Here is a 20,076-nt window from a genome sequence, read left to right as displayed (position 1 = left end):
ATCTGTTTCTTGTCTCTGATGGCTTTTAATATTCTGTTCTTATATTGGATTTCTGGAATTTTGATTATTATATGCCTGAGTGTAGCTCTGTTTGGGTTGTAGGTGGCTGGGTCCTGTATGTCTCATACATCTGAGTATCTTTACCTTTTGCTAAATTAGGGAAATTCTCCTGGATTATTTCTGTGAATAGCTTTTGTAGTCCATTTGTTTGTGTCCCTAGTTCTTCTTTTATGTTCTTAATTCTTAAGTTATAGAGCCTCTTCTCATCTTCTAGCCTTTGTATTATTGCTGTTTGTTTTCTTGTTATTTTTAAGAAGTTTTTCATTTCATGCTCCCACATTACAAATCTGCCCTCCAGTTCAGATAATCTATCCTTAGTTTCTTTCAAGCTGTTATGCCAGCTTTCAATAGAGTTTTTAGTTTCGTGGTAATCTCTTTGAACCTGCTTCATGTATCATATGTTTTCTCTATTTTCTCCATCAAACAATTCTCTCCTTTTTTTCTGTTCTTTCATTCCACCATCTGTTTTTTCTTGGGTGATGCTTAGCATTTCTCTAACTATTCTACTTATATCTTGCTTTAGGTCGTTAATAACCTCATTTTTGAACTTGTCTATGAGGCTCTGGAGATACCACTTTATGTCTATTGGTGTCATGTCTGATATTGCATGTTTCTCAGCGTTGGAGGCCCAGGACCCTTTCTTGTTGCTCCCTCTTCCCATATTTTTTGTTCCTTCCATACAAGCGTATATAGGAGGCCCAGTTTCTTTCTTTGTCAGTTACAGTTTGTTTGAATTGTGCCGGCTAGGTGTTCCCACCCACTGCAGTGTACTAGGGAGACACAGACCTGGGCAGCTATGCCCAGGGCCCGCCCCTCTAAGTCAACCTACCAAAGCCTTCACTGCTAGGGTGCACCTCCAGGCACTGGGACCTGGTTTGAGCTAGCTTACTGGGTCTTAGTCAGCGGCGTCACCCAAGCCAGGCCTGCTTGAGAGGGGAGTATGTGACTGAAGTCACTGCAGCATCCTGTTCTGGCTAGTCTGCCCAGTCCCAGTATGTCCTTTGCTGAAGCCTCCTACTCTATGGAAGGGTCCCCAATCCGCTCACTCACTGCAGGTCAATGCAGGGCTCCCGGCCAGTCCCACTGTCAACTCCATTCGCCACTTCCCACTCTCAGAGCTTTCGCGCCTCTCTGCTTGCCATGCCAATTGGGATGCAGCAGCGGCTGCAGGAAATTCAAATCGTGGCTTCCAGTGGTGCAGGCTCCAGCTTCCGCGCTGAGACCTTGTCCTGTTCCTGTTATAGCACTGGGATTGTGTTTCCAGTTGGTTTCTCTTAGTTTAGTTTGTTCCTGGGTTGGCAGGGTATATCTTCCCTTGCTTAGGACTTCTCGCCCCGCACCATTCCTGGATTTTAAGTGGGGTATCTTAGAGAGCCTCCGTAGCTGCTGCTATCTATCTGCCATGTTCTCCTGGATGTCTTTTCTGGTATTCTTAAGGGCCTCATAAATTTTATTTCCAATCATGTTACTCTCACAACTGATTATTTGTTGAATTCTTATTTTGTGCTCTGTTGGTTCATTTGGATATAGTCTGTATAGTCCAATTACTTATCATCTACTTCTGAGTGGAATAGATTGCTTGGTGAACAGAGAATGTGTCAGTTCTGTGGAAAGGATCTCTTCAAGATGCTATGTCATTCATAGAATACCAAGCCCAGGAGAGCTCAGAGAAAGTGATTTAGAAAAGGCTTTCATGAATAGCTAATAGGCTGAGTCATGAAGAGTCAGAGTTAGCCAGGTGAAGGCAGGGATGGGGCAGGGAGCAGCCAGCACAGCAGAGGCATGGAAGCATGAAAGCACTGTAGGCCTGAGGGGTACTGCTGCTGGAGTATCAGATAAGACGTTAGACTTGAGTGGAGGATGGGTCTTTATGAGCACCCCCAAGAGTTTAGCCCTGTTCCCTTAGCTAGAGTAGACAGGGAGATATTCTGGATTAGAGGGATAAAACTGATATTTAGGGACATTTCTGGGCCTAGGTAAGAGATGATCAGGGTTTAAACTGGGCCTCTGCCGCCCAGCTTTCCATCTAGGGTAGGAAGCTGGGCATGAGCCCTTCCACCTCACACTCACCCACCCGTCTCATCCCCTGTCCCCTTCTGTTCACAGCCATGACCCCTGAGTCTTTAACCTCAAGGTTGCATTTTATGTCATCTTTTTCTTTAACTGGTGGAGAACACTAAAAGCAGTATTAACCAATATAACGTGTCTGTCTGAAATCCCTCCAGTGTTTCTAGGCAATAACTTTGCTGTTTTGGCAGAATTGAGATGTACTATCTTTTAGTTTGTAATTGACCTTTTAATGAATTGTAGGTCTTAATCTTAGGGTCCACCTTTTTTTTTTAACTACAGACTTTGAAATACATCTAACTATTAAATCACTGGTCTTTTAAAAAAGATTTGTGAAGCATAAATACATACATATCTATGAAAGAAAAGAAAGAAAAACAACAATAAATATAAGATAAAAGCTCCATACATGGAATTAGTTTATTAGGATCATGGCTTGAAAATACAATTACTACAAATAATATTTTTTAAAGTAAAGAGTTGAAATTATAGTGCAACTTTGATGTAAAAATAAAAACAATATTAAAGTATACCATCTACTGTCTCATTTATCTTTGAATAATTTAAGCCAATAATTGATCTCAATTCCAAAACAGTTTTCCCAGATATGCTAAAAAGTTACTCCAAATAATAAGATGAATAGAATAATATAGAATCTTCCCTTGCCTTTTTTATTCAAGATTGTTAGATTTTTCCTCTTAGAAAAAAACATACCTACTATCCTGGTATTTTTGTTATCTCGCCACTGTCATAGTCAAATAGAAGCAGAGGTTAGGGGCTATGTCCAACCTCTCAATGAAACAATTCAAAAAAAGAATAAGGTTTTAAAAAGTGATTTCCATATATCATTTGGTAATACAGAGATTTTGGTATTTGTTATTAGAATTCACTTGATTTGTTTATAAATCATGCATTAATAATATACCGAAAATTACTGAGCAGAACCATGGCACACATAAACCGTCAGTAAATATTTATTGAATCTAATTCAAGTTCTCTAGTCTGTGATTCCCAACCAGCAGTGAAGATTTCCTTTGGGGAGGATGGTGTTGAAATTTCTGTGTTTCTCAAACCTCACCATTTCTCAGAGATTTTTGTGTGACCTGTCCTTCTCTTTGGATAGGAATATAGTGTGAGAGGGTGCTGGCTTATTCTCTGCCACCTGAGTTTGCTGAAGCAGAAGAAATGTAGTGAACCACTAAAAAGTGTACTATAAATTAAATTGTAGAAGTTTCAAATTTTGTTTGTAAGCTAAAGATTTTTAAAAGTAGGGGCAATTGGTATAACCTGGAAGCTAGTACATTGGAAAAAACTCAGGGAATCTGCTAAATTTAAGAACTCCCATGAGCCATAGATCATTAAAGTAAAATAAAGTAGATCCTTTCAGCAGAGAGCCAATATCACTGTTGATCTTAGCTAAATTTCTGCTATAAACCAAAGGTATAAAAAAGAATATAAACTCCTTTACACATTTTTCCCTGCCTAGCTACAGTAGTCCAGAAAGTAAGTAGTGAACATAAAAGGAAGTCATTAAGTAGAAGAGATGTGGGTATAAAACTGTAAGAAAATGTTTCACATTAGGTTGTCGTACACTGAAAGTATTAAGGTCCTTCCAAATGCTTCTTAACATTTTCCTTTCCATTTTAAATGCTGTTCATTTAGTGTTTCATGCGTATTTTTATCCTCAAAGCTAAGCTGAGTTCATTTTCTGTGGCTCATTTTTATGTAATAATAAGTACTGCAGTGTAAATAATGGGTGGGTGTGATTGTATCTATGCAGAAAAACTGTGTGGTAGTTCTGATCTATTGTGCGCTGTTAGACCAATTAAGTATCCTAAAGGCCATGTATGATTAAAGAGGTATATGGACAAACTGAATGTGTTTAGAGAGAAATGGCCTAGAAGGAAAAAGGACATAAGTAAACCGACACATAAAAGAACTTAAAGATAAAAGGCCATATATTTAGACTCAGAAGAGAGACTAAAATGCAACTATGTCACTTGTTCTTTGTGACAGCAAGTAAGTTGTTTTTCCTCTCTGAATTTGGTATGATTTGTAAAATGGAGATACAGTTCCTATCCTAACCTCACACGATTGTTGTGAAAATTAAATAAATAATGTGTGTCAAAGCCCTGAGTATACAATATACTTTGAAAATGTTAGTTTATTACTGTTGATTCTTAAAGATGTTGGGTCACAGGAAGTAAGCTGACGTTGTTGACATATGTTTAGCAGTATGGGAATTTATTCACACATGGACTGATTCATATAAAAAGCAAAGATACTACCCCATCCTCTGGCAGTATTTAGGTACTGTATATATGTGGCTGAGCCTGTAAAAGGGACAAAAACCATACTACGGATGGTTCAGATAGATCACATTTAAGATCTCTTTCATCTCTTATTCCATGATTATAAATACTCCAGTGTTTTCTGTTTCCCTGAATGTGTGTCCATTTTTACCTATATTAGCATTCTATAAGCCAAAATTCCCTTTTCCACATGACACTTTACTAACTTCTTTGTTCTACCTTTGGGATATTCTTTATTATTTTCTTAGTATTGTTCTCTGTATTGTTATATTGGTTTTCTTTTGGAAAGATTCTACTCAAAACCTATTCATCTCTTCATGACACCCTGCCATGATCAACTTTGTCTGGTCCCACCTGAGCCCAAGTCTCACTCCCTTAACTTCACTTAACATCTGTTGATGTAATAAGTACATCTATCATGTTCTTATACCTTCACGAAATGAAAACAATTAAGGCTCTCCATTTACGATTTTGCACACAGATAGAGCTGTCTCTTACTCCAAAATTGCTTTTTTAGAGACAGAGCTTATTTTTATTATAAGGAAGTTTGATTACTTACCTTCCTAACCTGTCTTCTTTACCTACTTCTGACTACAAATTATTAACATAAGAATATTATTTCATTATTTTAAAATTTTGGTTACATAAATAAGTTAAATTTTGGGAGCTTCAGAATTGTTTTCTCAAACTGAGAAAATATTTAATAAATTATATTTGCTTCAATTACTATTTTAAAAATATTTAAATAAAATGGCAAGGAAAATCTTTAAGTTACTTCAGAGGAAATACTTTTAGCTCACTTTTTTTTTTGAGGCAAGGTCTCAGTATGTGGTTCAGGCTGGCCTGGACTCTGTGTGGCCCAGACTGGCCTCCCAATTTGTGATAATCGTACCTCAGCCTTTCAAGTGCTGGGATTGCGGGAGTGCACCACTCCAGCCAGAATTTTCACTTATTTTTGAAACATTCATCAAAAAGAAACAAATGGAATATGAATTGAAGATTACATTTATTCATAATAGAATAATGACTTTAGTAGCCTAGCTAAGACTAATATTTTCTTTTGAAGTTACAAAGAAACTATTCACTACTTAGGTTGGTCTCTTATACCGCTATTCTGAATTGTATTTTATATCTATAGGTAGTATGTAATAATAAATTCATGATTTTTATTTAATTTCATAAGACCTTAAAAAAACATCTTAAAGTTGCATCTTCTACAATTTAATACTTGTTTTTGTTTCTCGTATAAAGACATGGTAACTAACATGTTTATTTTGGTGTATCCACAAAATCAGTTTGCTTAAAACACAGATGAGCTTCATAACTTCTGCTGTTTGCTATCTTTTGTAAACTTAATTTGTACCCACACTAATTTTTTTTTTTTTTTTTAACTTTGAAAAGCCTTGCAGTGAGAGAATTTCTTTGTCTGGATGATCCGCCAGGTCCATTTGATAGCCTAGAAGAAAGCAGGGTAAGTGCTGTTTTATATATCAAATGAAAGAGGAATTAATACAGTACAATAACTACATTATTCCTCAAATGGAATAACAAACAGCAAAATATTATTGCAGACTGCAGTAGTTTTACACAAATTTTTTAATATATTAGCCAAAGATTTGTTTCTTTAAAATATGTGGAAGTTATACATGCCATATAGAAGATCTAAAATAAAGTCCTTTCTTTCACTGTTGCAAAACCCAAAAATTTTTCTGGAATTTAGCTTCACTTCATTTAATTGTATTATTTGTACGTTGAGCTTTCTTTCATCTAAGTATCTGTGAACCTACAATTAAAATCAAACCTACAATTAAAATCAGACAGTTAAAATCAAACGTACCTCCTCAGAGGTGGAAGTGATTTTCTGTTATCAGTTTAGCTTGTGTTTGATGCTATTCAGATTACATTAGTTGACATGGTAGAGTGACCTATTTCTTGAAGCAATGGGCTAGATTTACAAACAGATTTGGTAATAATAAGTTGGATTTTATGCAAGTTTTCCCCCAGATGATATTTAATTGGTAAAAACTTAGCTGGTAAGGTGTATGATGTTTTTCAGTTAAACTGAGACAGTTCGTCATGTTGGCCTGACTAATACAGCTTTTTTAAAAAACAACCTTATTGAAGTAAAATCTTCATCCATAAAACTAAGCCATTTGTTTTTAGTCTATTGTAAATTTATATTTTAATAACTGTATAGGCTGTTTCACCATCATAATCCTGCTGTATTCTCATCACCTCAAAAACAAAAATTTGTTTTTTTAATTTAAAAAAAAAAAAAGAATAAAAAAAGACAAAATCTCAGAACAAAATAATAGGAAATTAACAATGGCGAATATATTGCATTTTGTTTTCTTCAAAGTAGTTGTTCCAGTTACAAGATACAGACATGAAAAATTGATCAAACAATGAAAGCACAAACCATCCTTTTTTATAAACTAATACAGATTAATAGTATAACTATCTATCTTGTGCATATGTATAATCTTTTCCCTACTTTCTTTTCTCCTTTCTCCCATTCCTTTCACAATATGTATTACACATTTTGGATCTTACTTACTCTTTCAGTTTTTTACACTAGGGAAACAATACAGTGTTTACACATGCATGTCTGGTTTATTTCTCTTATGAGTATGAGTAAGTTGCATCCATTTACCTATAAAAGCCTGGAGTTTCTCGCTCCTTATAGCTAATCAGTACTTCATTTTATAAAAATACCATATCTTTTTTATTCATTCCTCAGTTTATGGGCATTTGGAGTTTCCAAGTTGTAGCTATTAAAAATTGTGCAACTATAAACATAGGTGCACATATGTCACTGTAGTATGATGTTTTCAGTTCTTCTGGGAAAATGGCCAGAAGGCGTATAGCTGGGTTCAGTAGGACCTCCAATACTAGTTTTTTGAGGAACCTGCACACTCACTTTTGCAGTGGTTGTAGCAGTCTATACTCCCACCAAACAATTTCTGTAAACCATTTTACATACCCAGCCCAAGAAGCCATTAATCTTTCACTCTCTACATATTTGTCTTTTCTAAATATTTCATATACATAGTGTTATAAATGTCTACATACAGATATGTAGATAAATAAATATAAAACTAGTATATGGTATTTATAATCTTCATCTAGCATCATTTATAGCTTTTATTGCTGTATGTTTTATTACTAAATGATTTTCCACTGTATGCATGCACATATATCACAACTTTCTTTATCCAGTTACCCATTGAGAAATTTGCATTATTTCCAGTTTCATACTATTACAAATAATGCTGTGAACAATTTCATAGAAGTAGGCATGTGTTTTCATTTTTCTTGAGTTAATATTCAGGACAGAAATTGTTTGATCATACAGCAAATCTGTGTTTATCCTTTTAAAAAATTGATGCACTGTTTTCTAAAGTGATTGTACCATATTACATTCCCACTACTAATATAAGATTGTTTCAGTTTCAAAAATATTTGATATTACCCACTTTCATTTCTGAATGATACCTTCACTGACAGGTGTTTTCTTCCAGCACTTTGAAGGCATTGCACTGCCTTCCAGCATTAATTGGTTCTGATGATAAAGTCAGTCTTTAATTATATTGTTGTTTCCATGAGTTGTTTACCGTCTCCTCTTTCAAGATCTTCTCTACCTTCGACCCCCAACAATTGGATTATACGTTATGGAGATGTGAATCTCTTTGTTTATCTGACTTTGTCTTTTTAATTTCTTGGCAGATAAATGCCCTACATCAGACTTAGAAATTTGTTAGCCATTATTTCTTCAAATATTTTTTTCAGTCCCGTTCTCTTATCAGCTTTGGGACTCCCATTTCTTGGAAACTTGTATGCTTCATGTTGTGCCACATCTCTGAAGTGATGCTCATTTATCTTCATTTTTTTCTCTATTCTAGAGACTAGATAATTTCTGTTGATCTGTCTTCAAATTCATTTTTCTGCTGTGTCAAATCTTGTTAATTTTTCATTTCTGTTATTTTTCAAATCAGGACTTTCCATTTGCTTATTTTTATCATTGTTTCTCTTTATTGACTAACTCTATTGGGTAATAAAAGTCTCTAATGCATCATTTTGCGTCATTTAATATATGTAACACCGGCTTTAAAAATTATGGTCCAGTATAGCTAATACTTGAGGATATTCTGAGTTACCTTTTTTCATGAGTGTGCTTAGATTTGCTCGATTTCATGTCTCATAATTTTTTGTTGAATCCTAGACATTTTAGGCAATGTATTTTGACAACTCTTGGTTCAGACAGGTTGTTATTGTTCTTTTTTGTCTGTTTAGTAACTTGGCTAAACTAAATCTCTGAGTTTGTCTTCCCAGCAATATGTGGTCTTGCTTCTGGCCATTTTGTTACTTTGATCTACCATTTGTTTAGAGATTTGGCATCCTATTGTAAGTATATATTGAACTAAGGAAAATAATTGCTTATCATTTCTTTTCTACTTCACATATTCCATGATTTCATTTCTTTAAATGTAGTATCCTTCCTGTAAGAAATTTTTGCATGTACTATTTTTTTTTAAGAATTTATTATATTTTCACTATCTTTTAGTTTGAAAAACACACTGGCTACTGCAGTTAGGCATTATGATTGGATAAGGAAAATGTGGAAGTTAGTTTGAGCAAGAGTTTCTCAACCGCCACACTATAGGCTTTTAGGCCTGGGTAAGTCATTATAAGAGAAGTTCATTGCCGAGTATCCTGGGTTTAAAGTTACCCTCGGTTTGAAACAATTTAAGTAATCATCAAAGCTGTATTAAATTTACATGCTTAATAAAGTAATATGAAATATATCTCCCAGAATCTTCCTCAGCATTTTCCAAAACTTTACTTGAAAATAAAGTTCATTTGAGTAATAAATACAAGCAAATTCTATGCTAGATCTTCTTCAAACTAAAACATACAGTGACCTTGTAAGATATATATCTATGTATTATGGGAATCTTTTATGCAGGCAGTGTTTCACTGTGTAGTTCATACTGGCCTTAAATTCACTTTGTAGCCTTGGCTGGCCTTGAACTCATAGTGATCCTCTTGCCTCATCAGCCTCTTGAGTGCTTGAGATTACAGTCTGAGATGTTCTTAGGTACCCTCTCATTTTAAGAAAAATTCTAAAATGACTTATTAATCCATATCTTGTGGAGTATAAAATTAAATTTATTCAAAGAATAATGAAATTTCAAAAGTCTAGTAAATCTCTCTTTAGCCTTGTCCTCCCAGTACTCTGTTGAAGGCAGTCGTTTCTTTCCCCTCATGTACCTATACTAGAAGAGATTAAAGCCAAGGACATAAATTTAGTCTACATTTTGGGAAATTCAAATCTACTATTAGTATCAGTATAAAATAGTTGAAAGAAATGAGATTTACTACACTGGCATTAATGAATAGTTTATAATTAGAATGAATTATAATTAACTTTAAAGAAACTTTTGTTCAAGTAACTAAAGCCAAAATCCTTAAACTTTCTATTCTACACTTAAATTCCAATCTTCAATTATTCTGCATTAATAACTGTTTTCTTGTTCCTATTTTTGAGAAATTTGAAAGATTGTTGACACAATCTGAGTTATACAATGAATCTGTTTTTTAGAATCATTTGTTAGCATATCTTCCAGTATCAGTGGAATAATATGAACTCTTATCAAAGAGGAAAATCATATACATCATAGAGTTTCCTTTAATTAACAGAAGGGAGACAAATAATTTTTATGATTTCATTATTAGAGCTAAATATCTCCATCAGTGTGTTAGGAAAACTAAGGCTTTTAAAGTACTGCTTCCTACTCGTGTATACATCTTCCCTAAGATTCCTTAGTGGAGTGCTTTTTATTCTTGGAAGAAACTCAAGGGCTTATATAAGGTATGTATAAATATGTCCTACAATTTAGCACATAGTCCTCAAAAGTGGAATTGTAAGTAAAATATGTTCTTCAAATTCACAACATATGCTTAATTACTCCCCAAATTTGATAAATTAGTTTGTACTTTTACCAACAATATATTTTCCCATTGCTCCATAGCTTCACAAATTGTATTGTCAGTCTCTTAATTTTAGTCTAATTTTCTTGACTACCGGCTGATATAAAATGTAGCTCTTTAGGACTTCTGTAAATTTCCTGTCACATACTTTGACATGTTTTTTGTGATTTTTGTTCCTCCCCTACAACTCAGGTCATAAAGATATTCTTCAAAAAATTTCCCTAATAAGCTTAAACTTTGCCTTTTCACATCAGGTTATTTAATTGTTATTCTTTTTGTGCAAGTGGTCATCCATCTCAACATCATTTATTGAGATGTTCATCCTTCCTTTATTTGTTAGAAACTCTTCCTCAATCCTAAGTCATTTGTTACAACTGTTTGTAGTCAGTCAGCTCTGTCCAGTGTGTTTCTCTGTCCTTCTGCCAGTAGTATACTACTAATTACTGTAGCTTCTTAAACCTTAGTGCCTGGCAGAGAAAGGGTTCTCTGCCTTACTCTTCTTCAAAATTCCACATTACAGTCATGTATCACTGGCTTCAGAATTCATCACACCCAGTTCTAGTAGAATTCTGATGAGAAAGATCATTCCAGATTCCGGCCCCGTGTGTTCACTGAGGACCTGTCCAGCTAGCTGGAACTTGTCTGAGTCACCATACAGCCCCACGGAAGAAAATGCTTTTATCACATGTTTATATAATTAATTGCTTTTCTGTGTTTTAAGTTTCTGTATTGTAAGAGAACCTTCTAATAATACCCCAGTAAAATGTGAAACTTTTAAAAGAACTTTCACAGCTTATTTCTTTCTGATCATATTTTGTCTTTGGAAAAATTCATTTGATACTCATTGGCTTTGGCAGTGCCACAGTGAATTAATAACGGGTACCAGAGTACCACAGTATTACTGTTATGTGTTTGATTTTATGTATTTTTTATGTCACATCCTTCTGAAATCTGTCTGTAGTTTTTAGATCGTTTTGGATTTTCTGTATAGTCAATCATATTCTCAACAGTATGAACAATTATATTTTTTCCTTTTTTTATCTCTAATATCTGTCATTTCATTTTCCTGTATTACTGGACTGGCTTGGTCTTCTGTAGGTAAATTAAAGCCATTATGGTAGACATCCCTTTCCTCCATAACTTTAAAGGAAATGATCCTGTGTTTCACAATTAGATAGGGTGTTATCTATGAGCTGTTAGTAGTTCTGAATTAAGTTTATTTATTGTCCTTATTTTTGTTGTCAGGATAAGGAAGCCATGTATTTCTAATTTGCTAAGTGTATGTCTGCATTATTAATGCTTTTATTAGCATTCATAACGATGATAATCAGAGGTTTTTTTCTTTGATTTTTAAAGTGGCAAATTAATTGTAGATTTTTCGGATGATAAAAAATTACTTATTTGTGAGATTGAGAAATTCAGCATATTTTAATTGAATGATAGTGATTTTACTTAGAATTTTTGAGTCTGTAATTTTCCTTTTACTGTCAGCATTGAAATTTCTGACAAGATAATATCAATTTTCTAAGTTTTTGTTCATCAGAACTGTTTAAGTAGGATTGCAATGATATTATTCATTCTTAAGTGTACACTAGCACTTGCATGTAGGCCTGAGTCTGGTGTTTTCTTCAGTTTGTTTTCAGTTTTCAGATTTTTAACAACTGTTCTTGTTTCTTTAATGGCTGTCCTGCATTCAGATTATCTGTTTTGGAGGAGATCAATTTTGATAGTTTATATTTTTCTGCAAATTAACAGTATTGTCTATATTTTAAAATACATTTATGTAAAGTAGGTCATAATATAAGCACATAAATTTTTTTTAAATCTTACTATAATATATATCTACTTCCAGGTTCATTGGCTTACTACTATAATAATTATAAAGAAAAGAGACCTGTAATTATAAGTCTCCATGGTGCACAAGGACTAAAATGCCAAAATAAATCTAAAAACTGTAGAAAATAAATCATTTAGATTGTATACATACTATTTTAGCTTCAGTAATGCATTTGAGAAAGATATTATATCAGTAATTAGTTGTATTCTCTGTGTGTGTGTGTGTGTGTGTGTGTGTGTGTGTGTATTTAAGGCTTTCTGTGAAACTTTAGAAGAGACCAACTACCATTTGCAGAGAGAACTACTTGAAAAACAAAAAGAGGTGGAATCCCTGAAGAAATTGCTTAATGAGAAGCAACTTCACATTGACACCTTAGAAAACAAAATCAGGTAAGGATGATGCTCATGTTTGTAGTCTTACTAAGTCAGCTCCCAGTACTCTGGGCCAAATGTCCTTCGTATTTTAATATGATTTACCATGTTTCTCAATCTGAAAGTTATAGAATCCTGGCCTTGTAAATTGGAAAAGTTGTCTTTATATTTAATTTAGGAAGCTGCACATTTGAAGGGTGGGAAACATCAGCTAAATCAACATTCCATTGTTCAGCATCAACACGAGCCATTGTAATGCATCTAAATGGCATTTTTGTTTGTTGACATATATGCTAACTTTTCACATGTGAAAGTTCTGATATATCTTTATATTAGCATATCCTAAATCAATTATAGCTATGGATTTCCATGATGACTCCAATGGAGAGCAGCTAGCCGTATAACCACATTAGACATAACACCTGAAAACCACAATCACTACATATGTCCACAGAAATGAACATTATTCATGGAAAATAACTTTTTGCTTTTAAACATACTTTTAGAACATTGTCTCTAGAACCTGAAGAATCATTTTATGTGTCCGAAACAGAAAATGGACAGATCCTAAGGGTGGAGTCCTCTGCATTTACAATTGACCAAGATGTCTTAGATGAAGAATCTAGGTACATAATGTTAACTTTATTGTAGCCTAATCATTTAAATAGTTGCAAAGAAATGATTCTCTGTATGTTTTATACTCTATGTGCTTTATGAACTTGCTAGTATTATATCATGAACTGCTGAGTTAATAAAGACTGTAAACTAAATTCTCTCTAAAAATATCTTTGTCATCAATCTGTATATTTTGAAGCAATGTTGGATTAACTGGGTTTTGACAAAGTTAACTGATTAGTTTTATAAAACTTAAATTAATTTCCCTCAATATCACCCATTTTCCATTCAAAAAGTAGAATGCCATAATAGCTACCATCCTGTCTAGCTCATAGGAATGATGAAAAAATAATTTATTTAAAGCACATAGAATTTTTATTGCATACCTATCAGGGTAATTATTAATACTTTAGTGGTAATATCTCCAAAAGTATTACTGGATACCTGTTATTACAAATACTAAATTTCTGATAAAATGTTATTACATATATATTAAATATTTAAACATATATATTAAATATTTTCCATGGATAAAAGATTTTTTAAAGTAATACTAAATGGTAAAATAGCATACATCGAGTCTTTCACTGACACATTTCTCTTTTTTTTACAGAGCTGATAATAAGCTACACTTAAGTTTCAGTGACCCTGAAAATGCCCTATCAGAAATAGAAGTGGCAGAAGTGGCATATAATGCTGAAGAAGACTAACACAGTGCAAGCATTTCCCTCCATTTGAACACATCAGCAAGTTTAGAATAGAGTGGCAGATGCCATTTGAAAAGAAAAGACTGAAACAGTTACAAAAAAGAATTTAAATATATGAAGTTTACATAAAATTTTTCTAAATTATTGGAGTCATAAATATATTCACTGCTGCTTTTGTCTTTTATCCAACCTTGTATTTAATACACTGAAAAAAAAAATCTAGCTAGAATTCTGTACCCAATGCCCAATTCTTAAATACTGTGCATAAATTATTATGGTGTTTTGCCTATAATGTTGCTCCAAACTAGGTTGTGTGCCTGTGTGTCTGTTTGCACCTGTTTTAAATTGCCAGTTATATTAGTCAAATGGAAATTAATTGCATGTTACTATCTGTGTGATACTTCTTTGTATCTGTAATATGAACTGTTTTCATTAATGGCTTAAATCATTGAACATATTAAAGGTAAAGATGAAGTGAGCATTTAATGTTGACATGTTTGTCATCTCTAAATAAAAATAACTTTAAAATGTTAATATATAAAAGAATAAGATGATTCTCTTAGTACCAAAGGAAAACTATTTTAAAGAACTGTTGTCATACAGCTAAAGTGCAAAATAGCCTTGATTTTAAAATCCAATTCGTAATATCAAGATACTGTAAGTATCCTAGTTTATTGCTGTTACAGCTTATTTTCTATATTTTAGATTTCTACCTGTAGATTCAGTGAGTTTTCCTCTTTCGGAATACTACCTCTTTTTTTGCTAATCAAGGCATATTCTTTAGGAAATATAGATTCTAAGGTAGTAAACGCTTAAAAAACAATAAAAAGCCATATATACTACTAATTCTGTAACTAGCTTGACACTTGGCATTGCGTTTTTATTTCTGTGGTTATGAAGATGTTGTTGTATGTAGTTGGCTAGTTTTCTTTTAAATATATTTCGCCAAGTGATGCACTTTATAATTAAACTACTTTGTGCCAAGTTTAATTGGTGAATTTCTTTAATAGGGTACTGAACTGGATGAATTATGTAGTGCCTTTACTATTTCCTTTTTACAAACATCCTTTAGGGTGTGAGTCAACTTCACAAAAATGTTTATGCTTGTTTCAGCTCTGTGATATTTATCAAAAGTGCCTTGTTTCATTTTTATAGTATGAAGTTATTTGTTGATTCTCTATTTCTACTGTTTTGCATATTGCTGTTAATATATATTGCAGTGATAGCATTTGAAATCCCAGCTGGTATACTGAACTACATAAGCTTTATAAAACCTGAGAAAACTCTACTGGGGAAATAGAATAACAATCTTTGAGGGTTTGTTTTTCCTACTTTGTTACCTAAAAGTTTACCAGTATCTTACTGTGCATATTGATGTGTGGCTGTTTAAAATTCTACTGACATAAAGCAACACATCCAGTGGATGTTATTAACCTTTGTTCTTAAAAGGAGACTATACCAAAGTACCCAGATTTTAGGTCTGTGTCAGAATACACAAGTATTCTGGCTAAGAACATTTTCCACAAAGCATATTAGAAATGTGTTTATTATTTTTAAAGGCAGAAATAAATATAATAAACTAGTGTGCTTATTCATTTTTAAATTATTCTAGGCTTTAAAAAAAAAGCATATTGTGAACAATCACTTAAATTAACACTAATTGATGTTAATAGTAAAACAAGATGATCTTTGCCAAGTGCCGGGTAAGTATAGTGCTACATGTCTGTCTGAAAGGGAACCACATATTTTAAAATGACATTTTTAAATTAAAGATTGTATTTAAAGTTTTGAATGGAGGGAAAGAAACTATTAATTAGGTAAACCGCTATTATTTATATTTAGAATTTACTTTTTTACTTGTATATTGCATTTTGCTCTCAGTATTATATTCATTTAATAAATTATTTTTTCCATTACAACAGTAGCTGTGTCTTCCAGTGTCGAATACCATATTCTCCTCTACTTTCTGTGTTTTCCCTCTCCCTAGGATTACTGTAAATTGAATTGTATCTAAAAGCCGTATATCACAGATGTGGAATGAGTCTGTGATTTTCTAAGTTTCTGTTTTATTTCATTGATCATCTTTCAGAAGCATTTGTGAATAGGTGCAGTGCACTTCAAATGTAACCAATATTAATTAAAAAATTGTAACTAAATTTTGTGTATGATCTTATAACTTAAACTTTTAAGACTTAAGCTCATGTATAGATAGTGCAGCCATCCAGCATAGCTTTTTAAAATGTGTTTCATCTGCCTGCCACTCTGAGACCGCCCACTTAAAGCACATTTATTTAGAAAGCTGTTCCTTAGAGTATCATCTATATAATATGGCTCAGCAGTCTGATACTAGAAGTCTGGTTCTAGGTCCTGAAAATAATTTGTCTTATTTTGAAATAGATTTTATTACTTATAGAGGACTTTGTGAATTACACTAAAATTCATATACTCAACTACTGCAGACAGAAATCCTAATATCATCTTAAGTGACCTTCAGAGGGCTGCGTAGTGAAGCACATTGCTGTTCATCGCATTGCCTTTACTGCATTCTCCTTTGTTTTTTGAGCCCTCGACTTTGAATAGCAAAAACAATCATTGAAATTTAAATTTTCAGTGTATGTGTTTTTAAGACTGACAGCTGCTATTTCACAGAAATCCCCTATGTGAAGATCCCAGGAGGAGTCTCTTCCACCCACTAGTAGTAATACCTGTTCATTTCTTGACCAGTTAATTTGTTTTTAATCTTAAAAACTGTTACTCTCTTAAACTCTTTGTAAAAACCCTAAGCCAAATTATATTCATCTAGAGCTGTTGTATAGGCTTGTATAAGTCATACTTTTGTGTAATAATCATGAACTTGTTTGTTATTTCTTAAGCCCCAAATTTTTTCCTATTTAAGTTAGTCCATTAAAATGCAAGTCTTTTTATTCTGACATTTAAATGACATTTTAGACTGCATATACTAAGAATTTGTCTGTACTTGGTCTGACACTATTACCACCACAAATAAGTGAGGCCAGTGATTACAAAAACTGAATCCTTGCATTTTTGGTGTTTGTTTTTGGTACCAGGGATCGAACTCATGACCTCGTACTTGTCAGGCAAGAGTTTATGCTGCTGAGCCAAATCCCCAGCCCAAAAATGCATTTTTGAATTTGAGTAAGATCAGTGAACATGAAATGCAAATTTAGATATGCTAGCATGTCGGAAGCTATAGTTAGGTTTCTGGCCAGAAATTAACAATTACAGATAAAATCATGACCATGGCTTTAACTACAGCCCCAAGTTCAAACAGCCACTTTCTCATATTCATTGTTCACAGGAAAGAGCACTGTCTTCTCTACTCAAAATAGTGCAGCCAGTGTATGTTCAATAAGTGCAGGTGGGTGCTTTAGGATAGTAAATACTGGTGAGAATAAGTATTAGCCATAAATAACAATGTTTACAGTCTAGTTGTACTCAAACTGGCATTGGCACTAGTCACATCATGCCTAAAGTCCTTCGCTGAAGTGCGATACATGGAAACCCTTCCATGGAGTTGTTAAGCCTAACTGAAGGATTCCATCTAGAATTAGTTGATCTGCTAGTCTAAACTTAACAGTTCCTTTGGGCAGCTGGCACTGTTCATTGGCTGACCCAACAAATATTTATTTGCTTCCCTTTTCTGCTTTACTACTGCCATAATAGGATCTGGAAAAAACTGTCTTCTCAACTCCTCGCAGGCTTAGATTTGAGTCTGTGTTGTTGCTGTGGCTGAGGAGACAAATGGGAGTGTAGGGTAGATCCCAGATCTTTTCTCATCAGCAGATGATTGCCTACAGATGCAGCCCATCTCCTTCCTCTTGTTTTGACCTCACATGATTTTCAGTGGTGTTGCAGCAACTGATTTGCAAAATAAAGTCTGAGCAACAGAAAAGAGCAAAGAATCTTAGTCTCCAGCCACTCTTTAAGCCCGTGAGTATAAGCCAGTTTGTGTTTGGTTTGTGAATTGTCAATTCAAGGGGAAAAGGCTTTTCAAAAAAAAAAAAATTTCCTAACTATTAATGATACTGTACATTTTGTCAGCAAGGAAAAAGTTTAAAAATTCCTGAAAACTAAAGGAAACAGCATCTATTAGACATATCAAAAGTCCCTTCTAAGGCTTCTAGAAAATGAAATATGTATGACACAAAACAATTTTTCAATAGAGATATATCTAATACCCATGTAGTAGGTTTGCTTGACCTGTTAAAAAATACCACAAACTAAATGGCTTAAACCACAGAAATTTTACTTTCTTGTAGGTCTGGAGGATGAAAATTCAGGTCAAAGTGCTGGGAAGACTGGTTTCACTCAAAGGCCCTCTTGTAGGCAGCAACATCTGGCTTGTGTTCAAATTACCTCCATGTGAGTTTTGAACACATAATGTGAAACATCTTACAAGGCAATCAGTCAAGTCAGATCAAGGCCTCGCCATTATGACCTCATTTAACCTTAATTACTTCCTTAGAAACCCGTCTCCAAATAGGACCACATTGAAAGGCTTAAGTCAACAAATGAATGGAGAGAGTGTATGTAAACATGCAGTTCATATTTGTACACTCTGGCTGTAACATCATTAAATGTTTGCAAAGATAGCCCTCAATTCAAACGATTAGATAGCTTATTCTTTCATCTATTCATTTAATAAATACTGAACCTCCATTGTGTTTTGGCTCTGAGTTGTAAAAATTATTAAGAGACTTATGTTCTTTCCAACTGAGTTCAAAATGATACAGGCTGGTCTGTATAAAAGAAGGAGCATCCATCTAGAACAAAATTTACATTTTATTAGCAAAGGAAAAAGAGAAAAGTTGTTTCTCTTTTAAGCTAAAGGAGAGAGAAATGTTTTTTCTGCCTACCAAAGACTCCTGAACTCTTAGACTCCTTCAGAAAATATATGTTTGTGCTGTGGTAAGCCTGGTGAAAGAGTTATTCATGGTGAAAGCCAGGAATGATGGCAAAGATGAGCAAAAAGTACAAGTCTACACTTTCAAGTAGAATGTAGAGCGTGCCAAGCAGAAGGGTGGACTTCAGCCTGGTCACGTGTACCGCCCTTCCCATTCATCACATCAAGTATAGCTCTGGAGTGGACTTACCCAGTGTGATGCTTCAGGGAAGAACACAGCAATTGTGATACCTTAAACATATGATTTTAATTTATTGTGCATAAGTATGTATTTGCTTGCTAATATTCTGCTAAAAGTCCAAAGCCTTTCTGTGAGTGCTTTCACTAAAGACAGTTTCGTCTCTTTTTGGCAAACCGTAACCCTAGCGAATTTTCTGATTACCAGATTTAGTGTCTGTAGCATTACAACAAAGATATGTATGGAGGAATCTATGACAGCAGAGCTCAGTTCTTGCTTTTTTTTCCCCCTCAGCAGTTTTGTGCTGCAAACTTGCCTATGATTTTACCAAGTCTAAAAATTCCTTGACCTAGTTTATGTCTTGCACTCTTACTTCATTATTTCATAGTACTATAAATTCTTTAAAATTTAATTTTAAACCTGGCTGGTATACACAGATTTGGAAGCAAAATTGATTCTTGGTAATCATACATCTCCTTGTGGGTCAGAGAAGAGCAGGAGCCATGAGCGCGCAGGGTTCTGTGGTTCTTAGTGAATATGTTTTATAGAAAGGACAGGGAACTCCAGCAGATCAATGCAGTGTGTGTCCCAGGCTGAGGGGCAGGATGATTTACCTTACCCTTTAGTCTATCCAGTTTTCCTTATCTCCACTGGCATCAGTCTGGTCCCACCATGAACACGTCCTTATGTAACCACTACAACAGCCACAACTGACCTCCCCACTTCCACCTCCGTCCTGTTACGGTCTGTTCCTCCACAGCAGCCTCAATGTTCTCTCTGAAAATCTTAAATCTTACCTTGTTTTCTCTCTTCCTGAACTATTCAGTGAATTCCCAGGTGCTTAAAATAATACACAACGCAGGCTTCTTTATAAGGCACCTAAACGTGGTTTCACCTCTGCCAGCTGCTCTCTGCTGTCAGAGCATCCTGAGCACAAGGCTGAAAACTCCTTCTGGCCAGTCGAGTTGTCCCGTCTCGGCACTATTTCCAGACTCCACCCTTCAAGTCGTAGGT

The 20,076-nt window shown here is 34.2% G+C and overlaps 1 protein-coding gene across 2 annotated transcripts in view; it reads left to right on the top strand.

Annotated features, from left to right (window-relative positions):
* The window catches only part of Snx16 (sorting nexin 16), a 37,525-nt gene extending 21,409 nt beyond the window's left edge, over positions 1–16,116 (top strand). Inside the window, exons 5-8 of one of the 2 annotated variants that reach the window (XM_003480029.5) lie at positions 5,841–5,910; positions 12,520–12,656; positions 13,145–13,264; positions 13,867–16,116. In XM_003480029.5, the coding sequence (XP_003480077.1) occupies positions 5,841–5,910; positions 12,520–12,656; positions 13,145–13,264; positions 13,867–13,963 (424 nt within the window). In that variant the 3' untranslated portion in view covers positions 13,964–16,116. The remainder of the gene's footprint in view (positions 1–5,840; positions 5,911–12,519; positions 12,657–13,144; positions 13,265–13,866) is intronic. The other variant, XM_013144105.3, reaches the window with a different exon arrangement.
* The last annotated feature ends 3,960 nt before the right edge of the window (positions 16,117–20,076 follow it).

The sequence above is a fragment of the Cavia porcellus genome, unplaced genomic scaffold (genome assembly GCF_034190915.1).
Source record: "Cavia porcellus strain 051 isolate PalLab524CR breed Dunkin Hartley unplaced genomic scaffold, mCavPor4.1 scaffold_10, whole genome shotgun sequence".
Lineage (NCBI taxonomy): Eukaryota > Metazoa > Chordata > Mammalia > Rodentia > Caviidae > Cavia > Cavia porcellus.
Note: the sequence above shows the minus strand (reverse complement) of the source record. Positions and strands in the feature narration are given on the sequence as shown.